The sequence below is a fragment of the Pyxicephalus adspersus genome, chromosome 1 (assembly GCF_032062135.1).
Source record: "Pyxicephalus adspersus chromosome 1, UCB_Pads_2.0, whole genome shotgun sequence".
NCBI classification, from domain to species: Eukaryota; Metazoa; Chordata; class Amphibia; order Anura; family Pyxicephalidae; genus Pyxicephalus; species Pyxicephalus adspersus.
In genome coordinates, this window is record NC_092858.1 from 81,865,298 (window position 1) to 81,886,563 (window position 21,266).

Below are 21,266 nucleotides of genomic sequence, written 5' to 3' on the forward strand. Positions count from 1 at the left end.
GCGATCTCATCCAGTTGATGACTAGCGCGATCGCTTCGCATTTCAGCTCGCTAATACGGATGCGCGACCGGCCAACCGATTTTGCTTGATGAATTTGGCCCATTGTCTTAAAAACTAAATGTTTCTTGTGTTTTTTATTAATATTTAAACTGATAAAGTGTTTATAGTCATTCACATGGCTAAGTGCATGTGTAGGGAGACAATAAGGGTTGTCACTGCATTTTGCATTATATAACTGCCCTCATTCTATGGCCATGTTAGCAAGTGGGTCCTTAGAAACAGAGAAGAAACAATTTAAGGAGCACACGGGGAAGAATTTTTGTCTAGTGTGACAGATATTTACAATGTTTACTGCCATGTTTTGAAATACATATATTTATCATTTGGAATAAGAAATTCATGTTTTCTGCAACATCTAATCAATACAACATGAGCCAGGACAGACTAACTAAAATATTACTGCAGGAGTATTTATGTTCTTGAACAGAAGAACATTGCCAAAAACAATTTTTTTCAAACTGCATTTCAGAATATTGTCAGAATTTACTTATCATAGTAACCAGAGAAGCAATGTTTTTTTTTTTTTCAAAATTTATTTTTTTATACTTTATACAAATTATCATTGTATACATTAGTATCTAAATATTTACAACTGACTAGTGGACACCTGGCATGTAAAAAAATTACCAAATTCCTGAAATCTGGTCATATTTTGGTGACAGAAGTTAGCTCCTCACATGTCCAGAAACAGCATGCTTTCCTGATTTAAATGTATATGATGTCCAGAATATTTTTCTCAGCCTGAAAAAATTGAATGCATTTAATTAGCACATGAATATTTTTTTGTTTCTGTTGATGTTTATTATAGTCTTAAGCTTAAGAAGACAACAAATTGCAAACAATAAATTGCCATTCCTCTGTCTGGGCTCACAGGTACACTATATGCTTTACATCTCTACAACACACACATCCAAACCAGACTGAGATTGTGCCTCCAACCTACTAGGTATAAAAAGTACACAGCAAAATCCTAATGCTTTTCAGGTTTTTAAGTTCTAGTCTAGGTGTTGCTTTTGGAAGGACAACGGATCCTTGCACTGGTTATTCCTTTTTTTAGTTGCCTACCTAGCACACACATCCTCCCTAGACTGGGGATTCGTAATGGAAGGTATTCCTGGATATGAGAATTAGGCATCCTGGTATTATAGAGTAGAACTGTTGGACCTGGCAAAAATCCTGCCTCTCTTTTTTTTTTTTTTTTTTTCCAGATTAACAATGATCATCCCTGTAATGTAACACTAAGTAGTATCTACTTTATCTTTCTATCTACTCAATGTTCTACTTGCTTCCTAATTTGCACTACTTAGTATGTTTGCTGGACAAGCTTTACTAGGGTGTTCTTCGATTTCTGATGAGTTACATATTTGGTTAATTGTATAAAGAAGGATATTAGTCTTGTGTGCAATTGTGACAGTATGAGTTCTCAGCGGTCTAAACTGCAGTTTAGTGGTCCTACAGCAAAACCCCTGCAAATGACATAGGTCTTATTGCAGCCTGAGGCACTTTCAGGTAAATAATAGGTAAAATAAAAATTGTACACCAAGCCTTATGTCTATCACAAGACAGACCATTAAATATGGAGACTCACTTGCTCCTGTTGCCTCGCAAGGTGCCACCATCTCCTTCTTTTATCACTTGCTCATTGTGATCTTCAGCCATCATGATTGGTTGGGCTGTGATGGCTTCTGTGCTATGGGAGTTTGTTTATTCTATCCACATTCAGAGGAAGTCGGGAAGCTTAGAAATAGTAAGCGATCAGGCAGATAGGAGAAATTATTGCAGAAGGGATATAGCCAGCCCCATTTTGCAATAACGACCTGCCTGTTCATGTATTCCTAAAAGTGGAACTTTAGTTCTGCTTTAAATACACCAACCAACCATGGATTTTGTACTACGTTTCGCCTATATTCTATTTCAAGAGCAACTACATCTTCAGGGATTCATCATCTAATCCATGATAAGACCATCCATGTTTTTGTTAGTGGACCTTCCTGTTTTTTTTTCCTGTTGACCTTTTCTAGTTAATCCCTTGATAAGTCCATTTCCATGCCACGCCTAGTATCTATGAATACAAACCTGCAGCCTAAGGTAACTGTGACCTCCTGGTAAATAATAGGACATCGAAGGATACTGCAGATCCAAACCAATACATCATTTATTATAGCTAAATTACTCTAGCTCAATCCTTATGCTCCAGAGAAACCCTTGAAATGAATGTCATATCGTGGGGAATTCTTGCTAAATAGGTATATATAGTAAATATAGTGATTACTTACTATTTTACATTGTAATACAACCCCCATATTATTTAAATCCAAACCCTGCATAAGAATAGCAGTTTACCTTCCTGCCATTCAGCCTGGCTTCTCTTCCTGTAGTATAACTGGGTAATGTATGACTTGTCCGTATAGGATGAGAATAGGCTTCTTTCTCTGGAGTAGGACAGCTGCGAACCGTACTCACTGAGTATACTGGAGGAATACAGTAAGGACTTAAAGGTTCCTTCTGCCATGTTTGCATTAATAGAGAATCCTAAAATAGAACAAAATCATCAATATAAATATTTATGCTATTAAAGATGTATAAAAATATTAATATTAAGCCAGTGACCTTAACTATTTATTTGGCACGTAAAATAAAAAAAATACAAAGCACAAATCTGTTTATTTTTTTTTTTTAAGTATTGTGTAATACAAATATGACATCAAGATAGACATTCATGTATTTCACAAGCACAGATAAGGCTAAGGGCCAGGAACATTACGAACCACACCTATAGTTCCCAAACACTTGGTGTGGTTAGGTAAGATCAACAATTCTGACAGCAGTAGAAAGTATTACATTTCAAAAAGAAAGCAGACACTATAAGCCTGATTTATTAAAACTCTCCAAGGCTAGAGAGGATACACTTTCACCAGTAAAGCTAGGGGATCCAGCAAACCTGGAATAGATTTCCTAAAATTATTTGCTATTTGCTCACAAATGTTTTGTATCCTGGGCCAAATACATTCCATGTTTGCTGGATCACCTAGCTTCACTGATAAAAGTGTATCCTCTCCAGCTTTGAGGAGTTTTCATAAACCAGGTCCTTTAGATAACAACACCTGATGCTTTAACTACCCCACCAGCTTTACAAGGAACCAAAGGATTAACAGTGGGACTCGAAATATAAACACATATCTGTATTACCTATGTGAAAAGAATAGGCTGGCCATTCACCCCAGTATGCATAATAAAGATCCGTATAATCCGCACAGTGCACTACCATGCATTGTCTTGCAATGCCATTCATTGCAGCGTGTTACAAACGCCTTAGAGCATTGGGGTGCCATTTAAAATGAATGACACGCAATGTATGTTATGTGCATTACAAAAGGGTCCTAAATGATTTCCAAGCCAGCAGGGAAAACTATACAAACCTGATGAAACAATTTGTACCAACCAATGCCTTTATCTGTCACCGGAAGAAGATGTTTACAGACCAGGCTGATGGCTCCAAATTAAAAATATTTTATTCTATTCTTCTTACATAAAGATGATAATATAAATCAACTACATTTAGCATTTGGTAGTGCCTGTACACCAACCTAAAGCTTAATTGGATATTGTACTTGTATGATGCATTGTTATTGGTCTATTTATAGCTGGCTATTTAGCTGGGCATGTAAGTTTTAAAATAAAGACAACAGAGACTGTAATGCAGGGAACATCCTATTGCCTCATGGGATCAAGAAGGAATTTTTTTCCCCTGCTGGAGCAAATTGAACCAGAGTTTTTCGCCTTCCTCTGCATCAACTATGTCTTATAGTGTTTTATATCTGGGATATGTTTATTTCCATAGTGGTTGAACTTGATGGACTTATAACTTTTTTCAATCTATGTAATTTCCAAAGGTAGACTTCGGGATTGCAGTGCTTAAAGATTGTGTTATCTTTGAAGGCAATACATGCAAATAAATACACCTTGATGTGCTAAATATTTGAAAAACTAGGCATATCTGCAAATTTTTATTTCTCCAATTATATGGATGCAGATTGTCCAGTACCATCACATAGCATCACACAGCATCTTGATTGCATGAATTCCTGAAATCTAAGATTCTTCTGGCAGATAAAATAGATGGTACAAGGTTTACTTAAAAGAATCACGAGTCGATAAATTAGTGACTCTGCTGATTTCAACATGACCAATAATTAAATTAGTTTTTATATACAAGTAGTCCCCCGGGTTAAGGACATCCGACATATGGACAACTCCTAGATGTGAACGGGGCTTCCCTGCTCACTTGTGTGCAGGACAGAAGCTGGACAAGGGGAGGTGGGGGGGTGGTTTGCATGACTTGCAGAGGAAATCTTTTGCTAAACACAGCTGAGGTTGTGGGTGATCTTAGGGGGGTGAGATCTTTCTGTAACTCTTTAATGATTAAGGCAAACTGCAGTTGTTTCTTTTTGCATATCAAAGCACAGCTTGCTGCAGAAGTTAATGAAGGTCCATAATTCATTTTTTTGAAGATTTTATACAGTAACTGACACAACACTGCCTAGAAATATGTTGAGAAAAACATATGTCCTAATTGTATTTATTAAAAATATCTACCTGTTCTGACATACAAATTCAACTTAAGAACAAAACTTACAGTCCCTATCTCGTATGTAACTCAGGGACTACCTGTACTCCAAAGCATGAACTCTGAAGGGGGTAGCTGTGATGTGACCAGAAAAGGGCACTGCAGGGGAAAACTCTCTGTGTTGAGAAAGTTCAGGAGCTGTAGGATAGGAGATTGCCTTCCAACACATTGGAATCTCAACTCCAAAATCGAGTTAGGATTTTATTTTCCACTCCTACTTAATTGATTATTTAATTGATTCCATTCATTGTGTCTTCTTTTAAGAAATTGGGCCTAATAATATTTTCTGGAAATTATATTATCCAAAGATATAATGATAACTTTGTAGTTACATGGGTTGAAGATGAACACCTGTGGGTTTATACAGAGTAACATGTTTAATCTATAGATGCACCAGGTTCTACTTACGTGCAGATTGTACTTGTAATTAAAGTTGTCATTGCATTGTGATAATGCGTTCAGTTGCCGATCCTGCTGCTTCAGGGTTTGAATTTCAAGCTTGAGCTCATTTAGTTGACTTTCTAGTTGTTTACTCTTTTCAAGGTATTCAATCCTGCATACATGAAGATCACACTTTAAACCTTGTGGAATAAGCAATCGTATATTTATCTCTATATGTCAAAGACACATAAATGCTAATTATTATGCCTATAAGTATGAAAAGTATAATAGAAATGGATGTGCGGAAGGTACCAAATACATATTCAGCATGGTCCTAATCAAAGTATTTTTGCTGTCCTATACACTGTTATTCATCCAAAGCAGACTAACAATCTGGTTTATGGTCACCCCTGGGGCTAAAAATGAAAAAAAAAAATAAGAAGAAAGATGTTTATACTAAGATGTTTTTTCAAATTTATTAATAATTTTTTGAAATGTTTGAACTGTGACTCCAGCCAGAATTCCAGTGATCCACTGAGCCCTTGTGTTCCCATTCTCAGCTTCTCTAGGTAAATACTCCCGCAGGTTCCTGACTATTCCACCAGCCAAGCCCACCATGTTTTCCAGGATGCTCTGATACACATTGATGGCTTTCTAGGCTCTGCACCTTAGCCTGGGGCATGTTACCCCTAGCCTTAGGGTTAATTTGCCCCAGGCTATATCGTGTACAATATTTGCTAGCTAGACAAGTCTGCTTCCAGTGGATTCTGATCCTTGTGCGCGAAAATGTTCGAAAGTGCTTGCCCACTTTCCTATTTAAACTTCCTACATAGCCATATGATCTAGGATATAGAAAGGATGTGTCCCGGTGCTGATTTTGTGTTTTATAAATTTAAACCCATTTAAATCCCTCTACTGCAAGTTAGCAAAACATCTGTCCTGATTGCATTTATTAAAATAATGTACCTGTTCCGACTTCCATACAAATTCAAATTAAGAACAAACTTACAGTCCCTATCTCATATGTAACCCAGGGACTACCTGTAAATTAGCTTTAAATTAGCCTTAAATTTATTTATTATAAATTTATTTATTAATTTAATAATGTATTATTGTATTCAGAGGTTGTCATTTTGTTGTGAATATATTGCTCAAATATAATGCAAAGCTTGAAATTCTTGGTGTCTGCACCATTACTTTATGGAAGTGAATGCCATCCTTTTGCAAATGTATCCATTCGAATGATAGATTGTACCTTTCTTTTTCAATCTCCAGGGATAGTCTTTTATATTCTGTGTCTACATTTTGCCATAACATTTTATTATCACATCCTCCTTCTGAAGATTCTTGTTGATGAATTTTTGCTGGCATCTAAGATAAAAAATACATTCAGACCACCAAAGCTGATATTTTATTTATCAGTAGATTTTTCTATGTTGAAAACACCATGAATCTTCTTGTCCCTGTCTAATGCTGGTCATATATACTGATCTATTATAGCTTTTAAGATCTAAAAAAAAAAAAGATAGAAAGAACACAAGCCTAGCGTAGTCATTTTTAACACTTAACATTATTACAAATATTATAATTCATTTACATGGATAACAGGATGCAGAGCTTATTGGTATTTACCAGAGTTGCTATATCGACTATCTTGGCCAGCAGCAAGCAATAAAGTTGGAAAAACACCAGACAAAGTCTGACCAGACAAAAAATGTTGCCAACATTCTAATGAAGAGGGGAATTGTCAGCAACATTTAAATCCTAGGATGCATAGGTAAAAGAAGGAGGTAATGCTGAATCTTGGTGTGTTCTTTCAAAAACAAAATACCGATCAAAAACCTAGACTAAAACCCAAATTTAGTACCAGCAGTAAGTAAAGAACCTGCAGATTGGTTTAGAATGTTCCTGCTTACACCTGTAATAAACATTTGAGCAGACACATACTCATAATTCTGTGTGGGCATCCGTGCATGCTTCAATGCACAAGGATGTATGCACCCCTACACAAGCGGTACACAGGTAAGTGCACGTGTGTATGCATTCCTTAGCTGACACAAAGCTGCCTTGGTCAGGTGTCTGATACCTTGGTCTTTAGTCCTACTTAAATTACTCTTTTATGTAACCATTGACAACTTTGGTTTGTTCCTGGACCTGCTTTTTGCTTCCTCCCTGGTACCACACCTGTCTGCAAGTTGCCTGCCCCTGCCTGTGACCGGACCTGCTCTGATCTGCATTCTTGTACCTTGTCTACCTTTTCTACCAACTCGAATTTGATTCCCGACCTGCTTGCATCACCACACATGAATTCCTGGCGCCCTGCATTTCCAGTCATCATATCAGGTCTGATACCAACATTCATGGCATGCATGGCATGTCATGCATTCATGCGCCTTCATCCAGAATCTGTGTTGGCTTACGCAATTATTTTAGTTTTTTTTGGCTAACTGAATTTTACACTCCAAATAGGCTCTCTCCATTCCATAAATAGCCACAGAAAAATGCCTTCCTGCAAATACCAGATTTGGCAGATGTCTATCTAGCTGAAGCTTTTTAAACAATAAACTTTGTTTGGTTTTGCACAACAATGCCATGTGGGATTCCAAATTCTACAGAAGAATGTCATTTATGTAAAACATGACCATTTCTACTCACTTGACTGAAGGACCTCAATTCTAGAAGCCTTTGGTTTGCAAGTCGTTCTGCTTGTCTTGCTTTGTGAAGGTCCTGCTCCAATAGTTCAGCTTCCTTAGCTCTGTCAGTAGGAACAAATGTTATTGAATCTTAAGGTGAAATAAAATCTGATGGTAAATGGGCAACTGACTGTTTCATTCACAATAATGCAACTATGCATTATTGCACAATGGTGAATAATGCAAGAAATCATTAAAAACATTCGAAGATGTACAGGACTCTTTAGAAGAAACGTTTCTCTTCTAAGTACACCAGATGTCTGTCTTGGAACTGCTAAAGATAAATGAAATGTTTTCCTCCGTCTCTATAACAATGTCAAAACCATATAGCTGATTTTTATAATAAATAGTGCATTGCAATGATTTTGAAGCTGGAAGGGATGATGTTTAAGACAAAAAGCTTTAGCTCACCTCCTGTCAGATTCTTTCAGCAGTTTCATAGTTATTAGATCTGACTCTCTCATCTTTTTCTCCATCATGCGCATGTCATCCTTACTCTTTCGAACTGTCATCTCCAGGCGTTGTAACTCCTGTCTGGCCTCCACTGCCTCCTGAGCAAGTAGCTTTGCTTCATCCTCCGCTATCTGAACCTTTTCTGCCAAAAGCTCGGCAGTTTCATTAGACCGAATCTACACCATAATAAAATGAATAAGACATTAATATCATGCAATAGTTCCAAAAGTCTAAAAAATGTTTATTACAAAAAGATTTCTCAACAACATTCATCCAGTACTAGGTTGTATACTGCAAACACAGTAAACAGTGTATTCTTGTGAATGATGCCTTCTAATTTTATCTCACTCTAGCCCTGTGAAGATAGATGAAAGTAAATGGGCCCACACTGTTCACTGTTCCTATGCAGCAGTATGTAATGCCATGTAATTTGTTGACCCATCTTAAGATAATTCCACTTTTGGTATGGGTAAATCTGCACACTCACCAGAGCCTCATTGGTTTGTCTTGCTTCTTCCTCCAGCTCAAAAAGTCTCCTTTCTAGTTCCTCTTTAGCTCTCTCTGCCTCCTCTCGTAGTTCTTTCTCCATCAATAGCCTCTGGTGCTCCTTCTAATAAATGCAATTCTGTTAAGTTTTCATCATTTGAAAGGCTGATGGATTAAGCTGGTTAAGTAACAGAAATTGTTCTCAACCCGTGGTCTGTGAACTGTTAACAGCTGTTACCTGATTGTGGGTCAGGACATAACAAGACCTAGTATAAAACTTTAGAAGTTCCTGTACAGCAGATTTTAAAGAGGGAAAGAGAAACAGCAAAAGTTTCAAATCAAGTGCATCAATATGCAAAGAGTGTGCCAAGCAAAGCCACAAAGAGATGAGATGATCAGAGTGCAGTTTCTATTTCAAACATTCACTTAAAGAACACTTCTCACTAGCATCATTTTTTGTATGGCCGGCATATGAAATAGCCTGCTTTCTGTTTTTTTTTTTTTGCTTTTTAATAAACCTATCAACAAAAAAGATTATAGCACAATACCTTCCTTCTTGTTTTTTCTTCTTTAGCTTGAGCTTTCATCTCTTGAATCTCAGTTGAATCTACTTTTCTTTTTGTTAAAAATAAATTATGATTTCCAATGCACAAGTACAAAATCTGTAATTCAATAACAGACAATCTCATATTTTAACATCCTTAAAGATGTGACATATGGTATTATGTATCTGGGTTATCATACACTTATATGCTTACAATGCCATTCAAGCTATTTTAGCTACATGGTTTTGCAGAGTTCAGTCTCAACCCAGACTGGACATCTTTAAATGACTGCAATCCCAGCCCTGCAAATTGAACTGTGAAACGCGGTATAGTAAATCTAGGAAATTCTAAATCAATAAAACTATTTTTGTAATAGATTTTATTTTTGTCTAGATGTTGGAAATGAATACAGGCTACTCTACACATTAGGACATCAGGCTCATGTTGAATTCACAAAGTAGGACAGATTTTTGGCCTCACTGTAAATGCTGCCTTTTTTGTGAGTTGTAAACATCAAATTTTTACATCTAGATTACACATAGTACATAAACAATTTTTTTTTGAAAACTCCTGTTCTGCTATCATTTTGCAATAATATACTACATGTGTATATGAGCAATTCTGCAGTCGGCAGTCAGCTGTAATAGCTAACAATTGCACACATTTAAAAAAAAGGCAAAAGGATGTTATTCTCCAACACACCACACAAGAGGGTTATCTTCAAGCAGAAATTTTCTAGTAAATTATATAAGTGCATTTATTGTGATTATTTTAGTGTATTTCTGGTAAAGGAACTTAAAGGAACCTCCAGGGTATTTTTAGTACACATTCTGAGTGGTTATAATATATGTAACCTAATAAGATTCCGCATTTTGCATGCATAAATGTGTTTATTTTGTATTACCGCATGGAATTTGGTGGTACAAATAACCCCAAATCTCTTACCAGGACCAAACCGCATGCGTGAGGAGCCGTGTGTTACTCAAAGGGGAAGTAACTTCCCCCAGAGTGACGTCATGATGCCATAACCCACCCACTCTCCCACTGCAGGTCTGAGCCTGTGATGGGATAGTGAGACACAACGTGCCCACTGCCCTGAGCCTGCGATGTCTCTGGGAGACATGGTCCGTGGCTCTGGGTGGTGCGCCCCCCCAAGCGGGGTCCTTCTCCTGACCCCACTGGTGGGTGCATCTGCCAAAGCCGCAGCCCACCTGTCAGACGCCCCCGGCCCACTAGGAGATTGGGGACCCCTGGTCTAAGGACTAGAAAGAAATATGCACATCAGTAGGATGCAGTACAATCTACATCAGTGTTTCTCAACTTTTTTAACATGAGGGAACCCTTTAAAATTAAAAAGGTTTAAATGTAAGGTCTTCAGGGAACACCTACTATCATATTTATATACACAGTCACAGTATATTTGTGTGCTAGTTAGTGAGAAGAATGTCACTTACATCACTAGTCAGTGCGAAGACTGTCACCCTTACAGATAGCCAGACAAATTGCTCATTGCTCAAGGAACCCCTAGCAACCTCTGCAGGAACCCTGGCTAAGAAACACTGATCTACACAAATCACACTTCTTGTGCATTTCTTGTGAAACACTTCCAGTGCCCATTGTTATCAGGACAGATGTAACAATTACCACCAGAGTTGAGGGTAAAACCTGCCATGGGTTTTAGTTTCTCTGCCCTATGTTTATGAGCTGCACTTGCTCAGGATACTCAGAACTGAGATGTATTCTATTATAAGCTGTTTTTTAAAGGAAGGCTTTTTTTAAAAATAGATGTATTTTTTTAATATTGGATTTATAAACATGTTAAAATACATTTGTTTTAATGCATAACTTATCATACTTTATTGATTACATATTTAAACATATTTTTTTTTACATATTGAGTTTCAGTTTTCTGCTTTAAAGTGCAACTTAGTGGTTGTTTCTGCCCCATCTCACAATGCAATTTTTCGAATTTCGAAGCAGGTCAGAAAATACATTTCTCTTTTTGTGGCTTGAGAAAAAATCTAAGCCGTTGATCAGGAATGCACGAAAGGATTGCAGTTATTTGAATACTCAACAATTCTATATTGGTGGTACAATAATTGAAAAACCATGTATATTAAATGTTAAATGATGGCATGTGTCCTAATATTAGGCAAACCAGGTGCTCACTGAAAATACAATTTAGTTTTCTGTTGTTTAGCGTTGAGCATTTAATAAAGATGAGTATATATTTTGTTTAGAGTCTATGTTGACAGTTTTGTTTTTCAATTTAAGGATACAAGTCTGTGGAAATGCAAAAGCCATAGGGCTTCTGTTGGTCAGATGTACCTGCCAATAAATTCTGATCAATCCTATAGGGGTTTCAAAACCGATGCAATTTACACAAGCCCAGAAGTCTGCACACAGGTCCAAAGTGTGTTGGAAATTACACAGTGCTTAATTTTGGTATACTCTTACCAATTTGATTTTGATCAGTGCTCACATTCATGTTGTGTTAAAAAAATAAGACTAGTTACGCTCTCTGAAATGTTAGAATTTAATTTTCAATGTAATTCACACAATACAAGTTAAAAAAATGCTCATTATTAAGCCCATACAATTGAAATTAGTTATTAGCGTTCCATCTGATCTTTACTTAAATTTTAAATCTAATTGCCATTCAAACAATTGCTGAATCAGCATGCTAAACCTTCAAAATTCCTAGTCCACTTTTTTGTTTGTCAGTTGTAAAACTGCATATTTAATGTTTTTACAAGGTTAATAATGGGCACAGCTTCAATCAATCAATTGTATCCCCTTTCCACACCTGCAGAGTAATTACAATGACTTACCAGTTTATTGACTTTATGCTCTTTAGAGTAAAACTTGAAAGCTTCAGCTTTCTTGTCAATAGGAATAAGTTTTAACTGTAAAAAAAAAATCCTAACAATTATTTTCAACATAATGAATGTTTTCATGCCACTAAAAAAAAAGAAATGCAACTAGAAAGACGACTGAAGATGATACACAAATTGTACCATTGCTGATCATATAGATGATGGAATAGATTATGTTTAATATTGCACTGTTGCTAATAATAGCTTAATTTAAAAAAAAAACGACAATCATACATTCCCTCAACCATTCCTTTGTGGGAATCTTCCAGGTCCATGTGTGTGTTTCAATGGCAGTAATTGATTCCCACCAGGGAAAGTATGACGGAATGTCAGATTTCCTGTTTTATAAATAGAGCCCTTAAAGTTGATATCAACTAACAATAAGGGTAACATTACTAATACCAAAATATGGGGCTTTTCTAACAAATAAAACAATGTACTGTAACAATGTATACAATGTATAATGTTAAGAATGTATAACGTAATGAAGTACTCCCGGGAAAAGGGCTGTGTTTGTGTGCTTCTAAAGAACACTAGAAGCAACATAAAAAAGAATGGGAGATATATAAGTAAAAAAAATATAAAAATAAAATAATAAAACTATAGCAAAAATAAATACAATGCACATAGTTGGCAAATTGTATATTTATATATAAACAAATATTATCTAAATATAGGAGGAATGTTTATTCTTACTTGAATTAAGTATTTATTCCTTAAATTGAAACATTAATAAAGAGTTAAATGTTTTAAAAGAATAGGATAAAAATATTGAACCCATATTTCTACAATTGATTTTCTTAGAAAAACAAATATGAAAAAATTATACCTGCTACTCGTATAACATGTCTTAATTCCTAAGGATGAATTAATGTAATGCGGTTAAGTAATGTAACCATTTACAGTCAATTTCCTTATTTGAGGCATATTGATTTTAATCTCTTGCATGAAGAGATTGTCAATACTTGTTCAGCAGTATGAAATTTAAATCACCCATGTTGTTAAGTCATAATGGCCTGCTGTCACAACGAAGCCTGCCTTTCTTAATATCTGTGTTTCAGCAGGTGGCTGCTCAAATGGGTATGTGAGATTATAGTTCAATGTCCATTTTCTATGAATGTTCAGTACCTAAAGATCAACAAAAAGGATGGCACATGGACCTGAAAACAATGGCCCTGATTTATTTTATTCTCTAAGGCTGGAGACAATACACTTTGATCAGTGAAGCTGGGTGATCCAGCAAACCTGGAAAAGATCTGGTCCAGGATTTAAAACATTTGCTAGCAAATAGCAAATGATTTTAAGAAATCCATTCCAGGTTTTCTAGATCACCCAGCTTCACTGAAGAAAGTGTATTCTCTCCAGCCTTGGAGAGCTTTAGTAAATCAGGGCCAATGTCTGTGGGATAATGATTTTGCCTCAATTTATGGCTTTTACTTTTTGTATCCTGGCATAAAACTATCACTAATAAGAAACCTATCAAAACATCACTAATAAGAAAGCTTTGACATACTGAAACATTTAACATAACTGTAATTATTGCAGCATACTGTCCCAAAATATGTGTCAACTCACTTTCTTGTCATCATAGGAGATGTTTCTGATGTCACCCCATTTAAACGATTCCAATGGTGTTATTTTATTATCTTTACTATATATATGGACTCCCTTAGCATCCACTCCAAGAAGGATGTCGGAGGCATTCTTAGCTAGCTGAAAATGCACAAGAAATCAAATGATTAATATAAACTGTTTTTTTAGTCTAGAAAGTACAGGTTAATTAACTTCATTACCTTAAACAAGTGTGTGTGTGTGTGTTAACATGGGGTAGCCCCTTGAGGTTTTCAGGGAACCCTTACAATAATCACTATATTTACAGCTCCCAGTATATTAGTGTGGTTAGTAGGAAGAATGCCTGTTACATTGCTGGCCAGTGGGAAAGATGGCAGACTTACAGATAGCCAAAAAGATCATTGGTATTAGTTAAACTAATCAGAGAGTTACAAACTGCTCTTTGCCTAAGGAACCTCTAACAACCCCTGGAGAAACTTTGGTTGAGAAACACTACTTTAAACCTTCAAACATATAAAGCCAGGGTACACATTTATATTGCAAAGTTTCGTAACAAGCAAAGATAGTTACTGCATTATATTCCATAAATATTAAGATGAAACTTTTCCACTTTTTGTATTATTTCAACCTGGACTTTAAATGCAATAAATTAAATTTTATGTCACCAATCTATAAAGAATAAATCATAATACTGGCTTGTATAAAAATACTCACAGGTTCCTAAACTGTTGATTAGAAAGTATTCCCCCACCTCATGAGAAAATCTCTAAATAAACTGTGGTAAAAGCAGCTGTTTAACTGAAATTTCATGTCAGCAATAAAGTAGCTTATCTTCTCCAAATAAATATACACATAATGGAAGGTTCAGCAGTTTTTAGGAGATGTATCTGAATTAAAAGCACCTTAAAGGCCAGGGTTAACAATACATTTTTGCCTAGTGAAGGCTTTCCAATAAAACTAATAGACTGGGCATGATGAGGGCATCCGTCAGAAAAGCAAATTGCTAGGATGCTCCTAACTCTCAATAAGATGCAAAGGTCTCCAGTTAAGATGGAATAACCCATCCATGGGATTACCGTAATTTAGACGTTTTGCAAAACTGAACATTTTAAAGCCTTAAGAAAAAAGGCAATGCTAAAAAATCCATATGAAATCCCATTTGTAGTATTTAGAGTCAGAGCAAGCCTTTGAAACAATGGATATTTAGTAAACTAAAGTATGACCGTTCTGTCCATAGTGCACAAAGTGGTGAGAACCAGCACTGGTAATTACCCTGAGAACACATTCACTCAGTAAAGCATGGCTGTGGGAGCATCATGTTGTTGGGATGCCTTGCCCAAGACTTTTAGTTAGGCCTGGGACAAACACTGGAACATTCCAAAGTTTTACATTTAAAGTATGACATTTTTCTCCTACCAGGCAGATAAAGCAATAATAGGTTGCCTTTAATAATATATTCAGAACATTCACATAATCCTCATATTTTGGTGTTCCCTTTTTTGATAAAATTGTTATTTGTCCTGGCTGCTATAATCAACATCTACACTGTCATTTACTCAAATTTTTAATAACGACCTAGGATAGGTCTATAGCAGCAACATCATGTAAATTCCCATAATATGTAAATACATTTAAAAAATCCATAATTACTAATATTGCGGGTCAATATCTATATAAGAAGATATTTTTTAAAACAGCTTTAGGCAATGTATAAACAAGCTGGATATACAGTATTGCATACAACACTTATCATTGTTGGGATTTTTTAATATTAAAACATTACTCACCGTTATGGGAAAATAGTTGACACCATACATGTCCAAATCTTGTGCAATTTTTAAATAATTCATCTCTGCTTCTTCCCTACAAAATGCAGTATTTTATAAAACATTATATAGATCATGCTTGAACATTATAAGAAGATTTGCTTTTGTTTTTGTTCTACACAGATATGAAGTGTTTTCTAGTTCACAAAAGGAAGCTGTAAAAACATGAAATTATTTAAAATTTCAGTTCAGTGCACTGAAAGTTACAAGGACACAAGGTTACAAGATCTGTAGCAAAATCACTTGTGTACAAAAAGTTGCAATCTATGGACCTCTATTACAAATGGATGTGGAATGAGTGGAGACTGAGAGGCTGGCCGAGTGAGGTCCTGGACCACAGCAAGTGGTGGTGCTGGACCCCAGGTAGCACCTCTCACTGCTGGGTGCTGTGTTATACATTATTGTGTGATAATGTTTTCCTGTAGCTCTTTGTCTTTACATAGATCTGACCCTCCCACAGTCCAGGAAGACAAGAGCCTGAATGCAGGTATTGCATCTCTCTCTGCATACCTGGTTAAACTATTCTGTTTTGACCAATGGAGTTCTTCACATTGTAAGGCCTATCCTTCAGGATCTTCAACCATGTCTTTCAATATGTCGCCTATCTGTGGACACTGTCCTTATGTAATTTATTGCTATTCCACTAAAGCAGCAGTCACCAACCGGTGGTCCATGAGAAAATTTTGGTGGTCCGCAGCTCTGGTCGGTGCAACCACCAGCACGGTCAGGAGAGTGGGTGGGTACTTCCCTTTTGAGTGACACATGGCTCCCCGCATGCTTGGTCCGGTGTCTGTAAATTAGTGGTCCGTGAGGTTCAAAAGGTTGGCAACCACTCCATTAAGCTAGGGACAGTCTAGGAATCAATTATTTCATAGCACACAGCAGCTCCCTCGATGGCACTGGACCTTTCCTTGATCCATTTTAATGAGTTTAGGTAAGCTTTAGGTTTCTGCTACCTTGCTTACTCTTATCTGTGCTCTGTGGCTCCTCCACCAAAAAGCCATTTGCTGTTGAGAAGGGTCTAAGAAACAGATGCACAGGTGAGGGAAGCAGTCTGTGTGGGAATGAAGGAATAGGTAAGTAATGGGCTACTTGACTGTGGCGGGGACCTGCCATTGAGTATTTGCCACTGAAGATCTGTCCCTGTGGAGGAAAGGGGAAATCTGTCACTGGAGGATCTGGAGGTCTTGGGAAAGGGGTCTCCTACTGGAGGGGGGTACACTACTGGGAGATCTTTTACTGAAAGATCTGTTAATTCTATTTATAAAACAGGGAATCTGACATTCCCTTAGGCATGGAAGATTCCCACAAGGAAATGTTTCAGGAAATGTCTGATTTCCTGTTTTATTAAGCATTAAATTATTAACCTGCACTATAGAGTTTAAAATATAGATGTCAACTAATGATTTAGAGCCTGTGGTATTTTCCAGTGACACAGCCAAATGTAATGTGCAATGAATCTAACAATACATACTTCCTGGTTCTTTTTAGCCTGTCGCACTTTATTGTTGCTTTATTTCGTCATACCTAGAAATGCCTCTGTGACCTGCATGAACAGCTATTATTTTCTCCTGCCACATGTCTGATGTCATCTGATATTGCTGTAGGACCTACAGAAACAGATACTTTAATGGAATTTAAAGATTAAAAATAATTTACTGAACATTTGCACACTGACAAAAGCAGAATAATACACACTCGTTTAGGTAACAATTCATCTTGAGATAGAAATCCAGGATGGTGTAGGTTAGGGTCATAGTCGCCATACTGCAAAAACAAAAATAATGTGTAATATTTTAGGACCCTAATATAAAGTACTTGGCAAAATAAGTATTTTCTTCAACCTAGTGAAGCATTTTTTTTTGTTAAAGTAATAATTTCTGATTATACAGCTCAACAAAAAAGAATTTTTTTTCACTTGGCAAGGATTTTCCAATATATTTAATCTATTTCAGGTCTGTTGAATCCAGAAATGACATCAGTTTCAATGAATTGGCTCTAGTTCTTGTGATAGAGGAATCAGAATAGACAATTTTACCAACAACAAATGTGTACACAGCATATTATTATCAATCTTTATTTACACCAATGTTTTGCATTTTATATATTAAATAGCATTATTTTCATTAAACTTTAATTTGCCTTTTTTTTATTTATACATTTTCTTTTTTTTTACAGAAATATGAGTTCTTCATAAGGAAGTTGTTTAAATGACCCTAATGTATTTTGCTACATTTGTGGTGAATATTCTCAGCAAACACAGAGAAGAAACATTACAGAATTTGTGAAACAAGCATATCTTGCATATTTTGGTATTAAACTGGGGGACCAAAATAAGTATTGGGCTCCCCATATGGTATGCAAAACTTGTGTAGAGTGTCTACATCAGTGGAAAAATGGAAAACTGAAAAGTTTGAAATTTGGTGTACCTATGGTATGGCGAGAGCCCAAAAATCATCATAATGATTGTTATTTTTGTGCTGTGAATGTAAAAGTTTTCAATCGTTACAAGAAAAACAAGTCAGAGTACCCTGATTGGTAGTCAGCAAGACGACCTGTGCCGCATGGTGCTGATGTTCTCATACCAGTGTTCAGTACACTCCCAGATATTCCTGTATCTGACATGGAGGATATACAGGATTTGGAGTGTAATCCAGGAGTTAGCAGTGGAAGTGAATATGAAGGAAATGTTTCATCAAACCAGCAGTTCTCCTAAGAAGAGCTCAATGATTTAATACGTGACCTAAGTCTGTCAAAATAGGCATCTGAACTTTTAGCATCCAGGCTAATTGAAAATAACTGTCTAAAACAGGAAGTTAAAATACCGATTTATAGAACAAGAGAGGTGACACTCCTACCATATTTCAGTGAAGACGGAGACTTTGTGTACTGTTGTAACATCCCTGGACTACTAGCCCATATGGAAGTACCAGAATACCGAGCAGAAGACTTTCATTAACAGTTCCACTCTAAGTCTGAAATCTGTTTTACTGCATAATGGCAACTGCTATGCATCAATTCCAATTGGTCACTCAACAAAACCTAAAGCAGAATATGAAAATATCAAAATGGTCTTACAAAAGCTTTGCTATCATGAACACCAATGGTCCATATGTGTTGATTTAAAAATGGTGAACTCCCTACTTGGACAGCAAAGTGGATACACAAAGTACCCATGTTTTATCTGCTTGTGGGATAGTAGAGCGAATCAGGATCACTGGAAAAAAGTGACATGGCCTCCAAGGGATAACATGAAAAGTGGTGCACTAAACATCATTATTGAGCCAATGGTTGACAAAGAAAAAATAATTCTCCCTCCACTCCACATAAAGTTGGGATTAATGAAGCAATTTGTTAGAGCTCTGATCAAGGACGGTGATTACTTCAAATACATTGGTATATTCCCTGGATTGGGTACTGAAAAATTAAAAGCAGGAATCTTTGATGGACCCCAGATTCAGAAACTGATAAATGATTAAAATTTCACAAGTTACATGACTGATACTGAACCTTCTGCCTGGCACAGCTATGTCATGGTTGTCAAGAACTTTTTGGGTAACCATAAAGCAGAAAATTATGAAGAACTGGTACAAAACTTGCTCTTAAACGTTAAAAACGTGGGTGCTACTATGAGCATAGAGGTACACTACCTCCAAAGCCATTTGCAAAAATTTACAGAAAACCTTCGTCGATTTCATTGAGGTTCCATCAAGATATAAAGGTGATGGAAGAAAGTTATCAGGGCAGATGGGATAGACACATGATGGCAGACTACTGGTGGAGCCTTCGACATGATTGCCCTGATCATCAGCATAAAAGGAAATTATACAAACATAGTTTTTCAATGACTTCTTTGTGATTAGTTCTGTAAATATACTGAATATAGAATATATTGACATTAAGTATTTCAAAAATTTAATTTTGTATACGTAGGCATATCTAGTTTCAATTTGCTTAATTTTCATGTTTCATATGATGGTTTTCTATGAGGTTAATATTGAGGTCATTATTTCAAAAACTAGAGCCAATCTAGCAAAAAAAATACTATATTTGGAATCTGTGCATCAAACATAACATAAACTGTCTTTATTCTGTTTTGCAAGAAAATGTTTGTTGACCAGTGTTATATTTCAACATGTTTAAAGCTGACTGGTAGATAGTGGATATCTGAAAATATCACCAAGCCCCAAACTGCCATTTGCTGAATCATGCAATTCTAAACTATTCTCTGCCTTTCTTTAGGATTGCCAACTTTGCACACCAGAAGTCATCATTAGCATAAAGCTGCCAAGCAACACTAGCTATATTGATATCTGTCTGTAGGTCTGGCAGAACCTGACCACCTAACTATGACACCTACCTAATGCTTGGAAAACCATGGGAAATAATATGAATTTGCCCCTTCACTTTGTGAAGTCAGGTACTGATGTTGCATAAGGGAGCTGCTAATCCTGATTTATTCTAAGACTATGTACACATGTGAGATGATTCTCACACAATATGAACAGTTGGGCTCGTCTCAGGCAAGAATCTGACATGTGTACAGCTGTTGCCCAATGTCATTCAATTCAAGTCAATGGAGAAGAAAACAGGGGGCTGCAGCTCCCTCGTTCTGCCCCCTCTCTATAGAACAGAACAGTGCTGTGTGTACAGTGCTCATTCGGTCAATCTTTTGTTGCTGAAAAAGATCACGTAAGATCTTTCCAGAGTCAAAAATTGTACGTGTGTGTACAGCCTTATGGTTTTTAATAGGATAGAGGTCTCTGTGCAGGTTGCATTGTATCCTGTACACTAAACTCTTATCTTCCCGGACTTGGCTTTGTGCAAATGGGCACAGAACCTACCACAAAGTGTGTAATAAAATAAAGATAAATAGAGGGGCAAAAAAACATTTTATATGAATAGGCCTACACAGTACATAAGCTCAGTTCTTTTATCCATTTTATATTAGGGGAAATATGATTTTTCCTTGAAGAAATACACTTTTATAGGAATATTTAGCAAAGTTATATTTTTATGGTCTCACCTTGGCTTGAACAGCATAGGAAGCCAAAAGAACTGATGCCTCCGGAGAACAAATAATTTCTTCATCTAGAATTTGCTTTTTAACCTAGCAAATAGAAACATATATTAAATAACTACAGGAAGCAGTATTTGCATTTAAACTGTCTCCATAACAACTACTTTGAATTGCAGAGAAATAAAAGCCATCACTGTGTGCTTTTAATACAGCAAAGTCATAAAAAAATCCAGTACCATTCTACCCATTTCTTTGTATGGCATGGCTGCCTGGTCTACCTTATATAGAAATCTATATTAACCTGTCACGCCTTGCTCTCTGTTCCCCAATAATGTTGTGCTCACCCCCTATTGCTTGATTATGTACACTCACCAAACAATTTGTTGGGAACGCAATGCTAAATATATATTTCACTGGATTCAAATCTGTTGACTGGCTTACCATCTGTAAGTCCAGAAACCGAGACACATCAGACCAAGCTAAATTATTTCAGTCTTCAGCTGTCCAGTTTTGTTTTGTTTTTATACAATTCCAGGTAGACTCAAGATTGTTGTACATAAAAGTCATAGGAGATCAGTTACAGTAACACTCAACTCAGTTAGTTTAGAACCAACAATAAAGGCAAGATCCAAACTGCAATGAAAACATTTTTCACAATTTTTCTTTTTGAAGTCTGATATAAACATTAACAAAAGGTCCGGATCTGTATCTGTCTGATTTTATGCAA

The 21,266-nt window shown here is 36.3% G+C and overlaps 1 protein-coding gene across 1 annotated transcript in view; it reads right to left on the bottom strand.

The window, feature by feature from the left end:
• Window positions 1-598: 598 nt before the first annotated feature.
• The window catches only part of LOC140333954 (merlin-like), a 37,167-nt gene continuing 16,499 nt past the window's right edge, over window positions 599-21,266 (bottom strand). The window contains exons 5-18 of the mRNA XM_072415997.1: window positions 20,546-20,629; window positions 17,218-17,286; window positions 17,047-17,129; window positions 15,481-15,556; window positions 13,697-13,834; window positions 12,077-12,151; window positions 9,249-9,362; window positions 8,702-8,824; window positions 8,173-8,390; window positions 7,724-7,823; window positions 6,324-6,439; window positions 5,096-5,240; window positions 2,404-2,592; window positions 599-801 (exon numbers count right to left, since the gene is read on the bottom strand). Of these exons, the coding sequence (XP_072272098.1) occupies window positions 766-801; window positions 2,404-2,592; window positions 5,096-5,240; window positions 6,324-6,439; window positions 7,724-7,823; window positions 8,173-8,390; window positions 8,702-8,824; window positions 9,249-9,362; window positions 12,077-12,151; window positions 13,697-13,834; window positions 15,481-15,556; window positions 17,047-17,129; window positions 17,218-17,286; window positions 20,546-20,629 (1,566 nt within the window). The 3' untranslated portion in view covers window positions 599-765. The remainder of the gene's footprint in view (window positions 802-2,403; window positions 2,593-5,095; window positions 5,241-6,323; window positions 6,440-7,723; window positions 7,824-8,172; window positions 8,391-8,701; window positions 8,825-9,248; window positions 9,363-12,076; window positions 12,152-13,696; window positions 13,835-15,480; window positions 15,557-17,046; window positions 17,130-17,217; window positions 17,287-20,545; window positions 20,630-21,266) is intronic.